Source organism: Mauremys mutica, chromosome 14, assembly GCF_020497125.1.
Source record: "Mauremys mutica isolate MM-2020 ecotype Southern chromosome 14, ASM2049712v1, whole genome shotgun sequence".
Taxonomy (NCBI): Eukaryota; Metazoa; Chordata; order Testudines; family Geoemydidae; genus Mauremys; species Mauremys mutica.
In genome coordinates, this window is record NC_059085.1 from 44,060,742 (window position 1) to 44,070,832 (window position 10,091).

The 10,091-nt window shown below is 41.5% G+C and overlaps 1 protein-coding gene across 1 annotated transcript in view; it reads left to right on the top strand.

Moving 5' to 3' along the window:
* LOC123349423 (cytochrome b5) overlaps positions 1-4,099 on the top strand; it is a 30,517-nt gene extending 26,418 nt beyond the window's left edge. The window contains exon 5 of the mRNA XM_044987478.1: positions 252-4,099. Coding sequence (XP_044843413.1) covers positions 252-339 — 88 coding nt within the window. The 3' untranslated portion in view covers positions 340-4,099. The remainder of the gene's footprint in view (positions 1-251) is intronic.
* Positions 4,100-10,091: the final 5,992 nt, after the last annotated feature.

Genomic DNA, 10,091 nt, shown 5'->3' on the forward strand with positions numbered 1-10,091 from the left:
GAGCCCTTTATATCGATATAAAGGGCTTTGTTGTGTGGACGGGTGCAGGGTTAATTCGGTTTAACACTGCTAAATTCGGTTTAAACGTGTAGTGTAGACCAGGCCTCAGTGTCTAAATATGTGGTCTCTCAGAGAATTTCCCAGATCAAACCAGTCCAGATTTGAGCATGTTGGACATTAGGAATAAATTATTAATTTGCTGCTCTCTTCTGTTTTGTGTTGTGTGTTGATTTTTTCCCTCTCTTCTGTAGTTTCTGGTCAGCATGGCTAATCCCCATCTTTGGCGCACTAGTCATAGGCTTAATGTACCGATATTACATGTTGGATGGGAAATCTTGATCTGACCTCGCTGGAACCTTGAGAAGCATGAGACCACATGCATGCAAGCAAGAGCTCTGGGGTTTTGGTTTTCTTAAACCTTGTGTATTTTGTTCTTAGCTTTGAGTCTGTCTAGCAATGGTGGTGTCTGCAGAGTCAAGCTACTGTTAGAGAGTGTCTGTCCAGACTCTGGGATCCGCTGCCCTGTCTCACGTTCTCTTCAGAGTCTTCGTATGTGTGTTGGGGCAGGGGGTGAGGTGCAGTGTCCTAATATTCCATTATATGTCTAGTCTGGCTCGCTGTAATAATCAGTCATGGGTAACGTTTCTTTTAACACCTTTTTGTTAATCCCAACAATGTGGAACAGCTGCTAGCATGTGAGCCTGTGAAATGCCCCTGTCTTCCATGTGAGCATTGTCAAAGAAACTGCAAGTTGTCTACAATCCCATCAAGCAGAAGTGTTCTGAGACTGAGCAGAACAGCTTTCCCAGTGCACCCAGGCAACACTAACAGAGGCAGCAGGAAATTGCTAGCTCTTGTTGTCTCTTCATATATGTGGCTGTTTTTAAATGGTTAAGCAAATATATATATTTTAAAAATGATCCATTTCACTTTGTAATATTTGTCTGTCCTGTAAAACGAGAGCTCACAGCTGCTGTACTTGGGACCCCAGCTCCATAGGAACTGACAGCTGGTTTCTTGGAACAGGTCTCCTCTCTCTCTCCCGGAGCTCTTCATCTTGACACGTGTACTTGGGTTAAAACACATTCCTATTGAAAACATGAGGGTGGGCTGGACAAAAACTATCCCTTCCCTCATACAGCCTGGGTTCCTGGGGAGGGCTAGCAGGAAGAGTAGCAGTTAGAACTCCCTGCTTGGGATTGGCGTATGATGTTCTGGTTTTCTCTTGGGACTGGAGTGTGGATGTTCCTATTTTCCTGTGTCTATTCCAGAAGCTACCCTCTGCCGCCAGCCCCAAACAGGGAAGAGAGGCAGGACAAAGCATGTTTTATGCATCATAAGGCATTTATCTCTCCTATCTCTTCCAGTAGTGTAGTCCTGTGGCTCTACAATCTGTGGTAACGGCAGTGAGAAATACAATACAACACCAAGTAGAAAAGAGGAATTAGTGTTCTGGTTCCTACCATCCCTCTGTGATTCTATTGTTTCTAAATTGCTCTGAGACTCTTTCCCAATTGGGGGGGATATTGGCAATAAGGAGAGGACCATAGCAGAGCCTGTCATTGGATAGTAGATAGGGAATGCCCTCCTTCCTTTATTGCTTCTCTTTTTACTGCATGCTTCTGTCCTGTATATGAGAACACCATCTGGAAGGGTTTTTTTTAATTTTTTTAGCTGCTTGTTATTCCCCACTTCCATGCAGCCAGTGTGCTCCCCAAAGTTGCTGTTGAGTCTTTGAAAAAACGAGCCTGCAATTCCCAGAATTCAATGTAAAAAGCCATGAAGTCTCTCTTGACAGGAAAGAATGACTATTCAAATGGCCTTAACTCCCTTCCAACATGTGGGATCCTGTCACTACCATGACCATGTCACTCACGTGGCTTAGCACTAATTAGCAGGCTTTTGGGGCTGCTGCCTCTGAGTCATCTTCCATATCATGATTCCTTAGAACAGAAGTATTAAAAGGCCCTTCCCTTTGGTGCGGGACTCCCCTCCTCTGCTGTGGATTATGTTCTGTCTTCTGTTGTGAACTGCGGGAGGTAGAAAGCTGCTATCCATAGTGAGGGGGAACCCTTGGGTTACGGTGTGGTGCTGAGAATTGGTAAAACAGTTTTTAGCCGTTCCATCCATTACAAGCTGTCCTTGGTCTGCTGCTACAGGGGAAGGGACTGAACCCAAGGTTAACTTTAACAGTTCATCAGCCTGGGGTGTGTGTGTGTGGGTGTGTGTGTGTGTTGGGTCCAGTTGTACGAGGGGTATACATTTGAGCCACGCAAAATCCATTGGGAAAGATCTTGCAAATATCCATGATTTTTAAAATATTTAAAAGGGATATATGGGGTGACCTGGCTAATTATAGACCTGTAAGCCTGACATCAATCCCAGGCAAAATAATGGAACGTCTGATACAGAACTTCATTAATAAAGAATTTAATCCATTGTGAGTTAAGCATATGTACAATCTAGTTTGTCCTTATGAGAGAACTAGCCCCCTCACTCAGCACTACATTTATTGTCTTAAGCAGCTAGAGCCACGTTTTAATATCTGTGGAATCCATCACGTTTCAGCCAGCGGTGTCCACTGTGGTCTGTGGGGCACTTACTTGTCTATTTCCACTGATGATAGACTGTGGTGCAGTCCACAGTTTGGAATCAAAGTCAGCAAATATCTGGAGTGCAGACTGTTGGGGAAGCATAGTGCTCTGTAAGAGAGCTGTGAGTCTGGCCATCAGCCCCCTAATTCTTCCAAACAAAGGGGATACTTTTTTGAGTGACTTGTTTGCTCATTAACAGCAGTAGGGGCTTATTTTGAAGTCTGTATTGCTACTTTACAGGGTTTAGTTTTAACAAGGAGGAAGGCCTAGTTGGCATCTAATAATATCTGCCTCTAGGTTTCCTCTGGCAAGATCATATTATGTCTGTATTCGAAAGGAGAGCTGTAACAGTTTTTGGTCTAATTGAGTGCATTCACGGTGTTTGACAGACACTTGCACTGATTCCTGGAGCAGTAATTTGCCACTGGTACTGTAAAATGGCAATACCTAGTTGCTTCTGATTCCTGGGGTAAGGATGGCAGGTTCAATTACCTTCTGCTGCTGGAGACCTGGCCACAAACACAATTGGAAGTTTGTTGACTGTGTTGAAGGACCAAAATTTCATCAAATGAGCAGTCATGATAGGCAGGTTGGACTGTCTAGGACTGAAATAAGATGGTGCTACTTGTTTGTATAGAAGCACACTGGCAGATAGGAGCATACATGACTGACAATGCAATCAGTCCATAACTTTCACAAGCTTGTGCACTTACTTTTTTTTTTTTTTTTTTTTAAAGGATTGGGTTCATCCAGTTTTCTTCATTCCTTTTTCCTTACAAGTCATGTGGATAGTGGTTAAAACTTAGGTTTAAAGCTAACTAAAACCAGCTTTAAAACTTGAATGAACACAGAAACAATAATAGCTTGTTTACCTATTTCATTTCAGAATTTTTTAAAAACAAAAATATTTGTCTTTAAAGTGAGTTTCTCACAAAGCAAGTTTGTTACCAGACCTGCTACAGGATAAAGGTATTGTCTCAACTTTCATCCATGCAATAAAGATATTTCAGTGAAAATAAAGCTGGGTGTGTAGGGTCTGTTCCCTTCAGGTGTTCTGGAAAAGGTTTCTACTAAACTACTGTATACATGACCAGAGGCAGCTTTAAAATTATTAATATAACTAAATTAAAACTGGCCTCCAGAGTGCCAGAGTACTGCTACTGGGTTTCTGACTCTTCAAAAACATAAATTCCTTGGCATATGAATGCAAGTGTAACAGTGGCTTTGTGGATGCTGTGAAGACCAAGGAGCCAGATTTGAGTCTGTTTTCATTTCTGTTGAAATTAGCTGATAAAGGAAACAAATTGCAAGGGAACAAGGTACAGGTCTGTCTGTAAAGCCAAGGTTCAAATCTGGTTGTCTTGGAAACTGATCCAAGTAAATTGCTGATTGTGATGGGAAGAATTTAGGAAGCTGCCTGGTTCTGAAATTGTAACGATTTCTACAATGCAAATTTGTATCTGGATATTGTCTGTCCAGTGAAACACTGGATTATATACTTTTTTTAAAATAAGCATCTGTACAGCTAATGAGTGCATAGTTCTGTATTGAACTGATCTCCTTCAATTGTTATACTAAAACTGGAAAATTTTGCTGCAGATTGAGTCTCTTTGCTTATTTTTGTGTGTCCCGAAAGCAAGCAGATCAGTCTCACATTTTACATTTTCCAGACTCAAGGTTTCACATTAGCTACATCTTTTTCAGACAAAGAACTAGACTACAGCAGCAGCATTTGTGGTTTCCCATCCACGCAGAGAGAAAAACTTCTAGATTGCACCAGTTCAGCTGAAAGCCTAAGCCAAAGATTTTGTTCAGGGTATTGCAACCATATAATAAGTGTTTCCTGCAAAATACTTAGGAAAGCTGTAGCCTGTGGACAAAACATGGTGCAGGCAGAGTTCAGTGTTTTCTTGCATAATATAATTAATGCCACAATGACCTACATTAAAAAAGTTATTAAACATTGTAATAAAGAATGTATCCATGCACTACAAGACTTTGCGAGGTGCACAGGTACCACGATAGTGGGTTAACTCAGTCTCCTAGACAAAGAATTCTTGCTGAAAATGGTGCCCAGTTTCTTTGGAACCATGATCTTTCTCTGTTGCAACTGCCTAATTTGTAATTCGATCTAAATGATTGTCTGAGATAGTTATGCTGTTAACCACCATCTTACCTTCCCACTTCTCAGAGTTGCTCCTTTCTGGGATGTATGTTAATTCCACATAGTAATAGCAGCTCTTAAGGTTTCCTTTATACATTCTAATTCTAAGCTACACTGGAACAATCTGAACCATTTTTTGTATTGTAATAGCGGAACTGTCAGGAGGTTGGGTACCTATTCATTTATTTTGCATAATTCTTCTAAACTTCATTTGGTTTGTTCAAGATGTGAAATGTTGAAGGATCAAATCAGTTATTCAAACAAACGTGAGAGATGTCATATAGTGGACATTATTTACCACTACTAATATGAAACTAAGTACAGCCTCTTGTCTTCTGTAATTGGACCTTTGTTTACTCCAGTAGTAACTGGAGCTCCCAGCAGGGCCCCTGCTGTGCTAGTGGTGTACGAATAAAGCTGGGATAAGGATTGTCCCAAAGACCTCATCATCGAAGGCTTTGTCTGCATTTGCAAAAGTAGGGTGGTGGGGTTTTGGGGTTTGTTTTTTTTTACAGTGAGATAACACACACGAACGATCTTGCTGTAAAATCCTAGTGCAGAGAAGGCATCATAGTTTTTACTGTGAGGGAGCTAGGTGAGGTCTACCACAGGCATGGGTATAGTGTTGACTTTTCATAGCTACCTCACACTAAAACAATAGTGCCTGTCTCCACTAGGATTTTACACTGGCATAGTTAGCATTTGTTAATTATCCCATAATTAAACACGTGGTTTTTTTTGGAAGTGAAGAAAAGCTAAAGATAGATGGGGGAGAGGGAGCTATGAAACGTATGCAGTTTTACAGACATAAGTACACTTGTACTATTTTTGGTAATTACATATATGAATAACACACGCTTTCTCCAACTGCTAACTAGTCCAGCTCTTAAAATTGGGCTGATTTTGTGTAGTTTGTTGTGATAGTTGCAGTAAACGTGCATTGTGGTTGCTCCCAAAGGCCCCATTGCACTAGGTACAGACACACAAAAGAGAACCCCTATTATGAAGGGTTTAAGGAGGAGTCGGAAGTAGCCTCACAGGGAGAGAGCATCCCAAGAATAAGCACATCTGGGAAGAAGGTGAAAAGACTTAGGAAAGAGCTGACAAGCAGAGGGCTGTGCTGATGCTAGCTGAGTAAAGGGGACAGGGGAAACACTGTAAGACAAAAGTGACCAACCCACAGAAGTGGACCTTTCTAGTCTGCCCTAAATTCTGGACAAAATGTATTCAATTAAATAGGCAAGCTCTAAACACACGATACAGAGGCAGCATTGTTGATTAACTCAATCTAATATACAAGATAAAGCCGAGGCAGATTTTCTGTAACAGACAAACATGAACTGAACTCTTTCTACCCAAATACAAGGAATATGGGAAGCAAGCAGATCAAACTAGACGTGTGACAGAGATGGGGATCATGACCTAGTGAACCTAACAGAATCATTCCACCATATTTCTCATGCCTATGCTGCAGAAGGCTACAGTCTCACAACTGGAATAAATAAGCTGTATATGAAAATGATTAGTTTGTGCAGTGATTGGAAAAAAATGAAAAGTGCTGCTAAATTAAAATGCAAAGAGGATACTGCAAAGGAACTATTAATTGACTCAACAAAACCACCAAGCTACTAATTGAAGAGTGAGTATGTTTGTGAGACTCATGGTTTAAGAAGAAAAGATAAGAAAAATAGGAGGAAGATATTAAAGGGCACATCTGCATGAAAGAAAATGGTGGGGGGTGGGGAACCACCTGGCCATAACTTGAACTGAAGTCAGAAGTTCCTGTACTTGCAGGGGAATTTAAGACAGCTGTTGGGGATAACATGCAGACAAATATGTATTGTAAAAGAGGTTCCTGAGTTATGAGAAGACAGCTGTGTGATCCAGAAAGCAGAGAATCCAGTCAGAGTAGAGGGCATCCTAGATCTGCTTTTTACTGGAAGAAAAAGTTATAAGCATCTCCCTTATTCTTAATAAGTTATTTCCTTGGTAGACAGTATCTTGCTGAGAGTTTGAGTTCACTAGGACCGTGATCCAAAACCCACTAAAGTAAATGGCAGTCTTTGAATGGACTTAAATAGGTTATGAATCAGGACCCCAAAGCCTGAAACTAAGAGTGTTGACATTTGCTGTAAGAGCCTCTTACCCCTATAGCAACTGAAGTTATTACTTGCCTAAGAGCACGCAGCAAGTCAGTCCAGCACTGATAAAAACAGAACCCAGAAGAATTCGATCTAACCACTCAAACTACATTCTGCAGACCAGTCAGTCAGCTACACTAGTGGCTCTCAACCTTTCCAGACTACTGTACCCCTTTCAGCAGTCTGATTTGTCTTGTGTATCCCAAGTTTCACCTCACTTAAAAGCTATTTGCTTGCAAAATCAGACAAAAATACAAAAGTCTCACAGCACACTAGTACTGAAAAATCGCTGACTTTTTCATTTTACCATATAATTATAAAATAAATCAATTGGAATATTAATACTTACATGTCAGTGTATAGTATATAGAGCAGTATAAACAAGTCATTGTCATTTTAGTTTGTACTGACTTTGCTAGTGCTTTTTATGTAGCCTGTTGTATAACTAGACAAGTATCTAGATGAGTTGATGTACCCCTGGAACACCTCTACGTTTCCCCTGGTTGTGGTCCACTGAGCTACGCTGTATTGGTCAACTAGAAGAATGCTGGGATACATTTTGTCTTTGTTTTTCACCATAAGAGGTACACAATACACAACAGCCAAGGCTATCTGTAGTACTAAGTGCATTATGGATGCTCCATCTATCTAAACCGCCCCTGCATTGTTCTCTTATGAATGATCTAATCTAAATCCCAACTGTATTCCCTGCTGCTCAGTAAATACTCACATTAATTTTATATTCATTTTTCTTCTGGGAATGCTGTTTTTATGTTAAATGCTAAATAGTGCCCTGCAGCAAGTGCTAACTGGAAGAGCAAATAATTTGAAAACAAAGTTTTAAGTTGCTAAGCAAGCTCTTTTTTTCCAGCTCAACATACTGCAGCATCAAGTCATTCTGGCCAGAATCCCTAATGCCATTATTTTGACCCAATCCTGGCTATGTTGCATTTTTCACATATGCAGCCTGTGCCTATCCTGCTTTCTATATCCCTTGGAGGCAGCATCTTCCCTGCTATTGATTCAAAATATGTCTAGCATTAATACCTGCTTGCAGCAATTTCCAAACTGCACTCCAGGCAGCTCTTGCTGCTGGTCTGGGGACATCTAGTCGGTCACATGGTATTGACTCTCCTGGTTTCCAGATTAAATAGAATAGGTGTAAGGGGAAGAGGAAGCAAAAGCACAGTGTGGTTCATTTTATCCAAAGAGGACAAAACCCTTATGGCATTAAAGTCAACTTAAAATACTGCTGAAACTGCCACAAGGATGTTACTCATTTGTGAATGGGTGCTGCTTTCCATGAGACACTTTTTATTAGATGTGGTTCACACTACGGTGACAGTGCCTTATTAAATAACCTCCAGCTAGAGCACCACAGACGATTTTTGTTAGATATCTGGCTAAGCAGTATTAAACTGGTCAGTGCTTGTCTGGAAGATCATCAAGGAAACTCCAGGTGGTGCAGTAAGTAGCCTTGGTGACTCCAATAGGGGGAGGAAAGTTCTTCCTTCTGTTATGATGCAGGAACATTTTTCTAGATGAGACTTAAAACTGAGGTCCAGCCTCAACCCCCTGTGACTTTCAGAGATCCCACAGCAATTTTTTGCAAGTGGGATTGTTGGTCTTAAAGCTAAATCCACCCCCTTCAGCTACACAGGTACTTCTCCTAACAAAGTAAATGGGAGCTACGTCCATGTAATTCGGGTTAGAGAACGAGAACTGGGGCCTTCAATGTCCAAGCCAAACTTAAACTTTGTTAATGAAATTCCCTCTCTGCTGTGGCTGGACGTGATATTCTTCATTTCCCACAACTAAATGGTTCTAATGGCTGCTGTATTCCAGATGGGAAGTGGCTGCATTTCAAGTGGTGGGGGAGTTGCAGTGGTGCATACACTGTATTCTAAGCCTATAATTTTGTAAAGCATTTGGAGGGATACAAAAGTTCCTATATAAATCAATAAATTAAATCCAACGTTCTTTACATGGTGTGCTAATGAATATTAACAGCAGAATATTTTACTCTAGTTCTCCCAGCAGGGGGTGCTCTAGGGAATGGTGCAAGAGTGTTGGGAGTGTATGACCACCAACCATGAATTAAGCTTATAATTCCTAGGCCTGGCTATATCAGCAGGCACTGTTGCAGTGTTCTGGCACACAGCTAGTCCAGTAGCAGTGGGGAAGATCAGTGCTTATCAGTTCCCAATAACAGCTGCAATGAGCAGAGCAGCAATAAATACCTCTACCCTGGTAGAACAAACAGCCTCTCTCCCAGTGCAGCTTCTGCTGAAGATAGTGGGCTTTTTTCTTCAGCTGACAGATGGTGATACTGAGGCTTTCCTGGCACCAACAGTGTTTTGTAAGGAGTTAATTTTTAGAGAGGATAAGAGGCAGAAGGGCCAAAATGTTTAACTTGGAACAGCTACAGCTCTGACTTGCCAGTCGGGTTCATACAGCTGAACACAGGAAATCTCTTGAATCAGCCACTGATACTAGCTGTTATCCCTAGTGTGAAGAGTGGAACTTTACAGGGACTGTTCAGCTGTGACCATTAGGACTACATACTGGGCTGACTCATGGAAAAGAAGATTGTGGCAAACAGTTAAAGATTCTACCCAGGAACAGTCTCAATAGCATTTAGGCTGTGACAACCCCAAAGGAATTTCCCTGCTGAGCTTGTTCTGCAGTGAATTGATAACTCTGGCTGAATTGTGAACTCTGGCATGCTGGAGCCAAACTGCCACCAAGCAGAGTGGAAACCTGGAGAGTCTCACAGCTCCCTATGGCAGAACCTGGCTGACTCACTGGAAGTGATGCGTTCACTCTTGGGTGACGAGAGGGTCCTTTGTGCAGCTCCACGGCCTGTTTATCCATGGAGTTTTATCTCCAGAGGAACCCACACACCTGCCATTCCTGTTGGAGGTAAGTGACCAGGACAGCTAATGTCTACATACCTGATCAGAGAGCTGGTAGGAGCCAAACACTACAATAAAAGTATTCAATAGGTGAAAAATTATTCACAAGCTTATTTCAGGAGGTTATTATTTAACGGCTAGGTGGCTGTATAGTTGTAATGGCTTTATCCCACCCATGAGAGCTATGTATGTCTGTGCATGAAGGGCTGGGGAGGCACCAGAGGCTGAGCTCCACTTTTGTGTAGCTGTTTTAGAGTTCTATAAGAATGTGTATGCT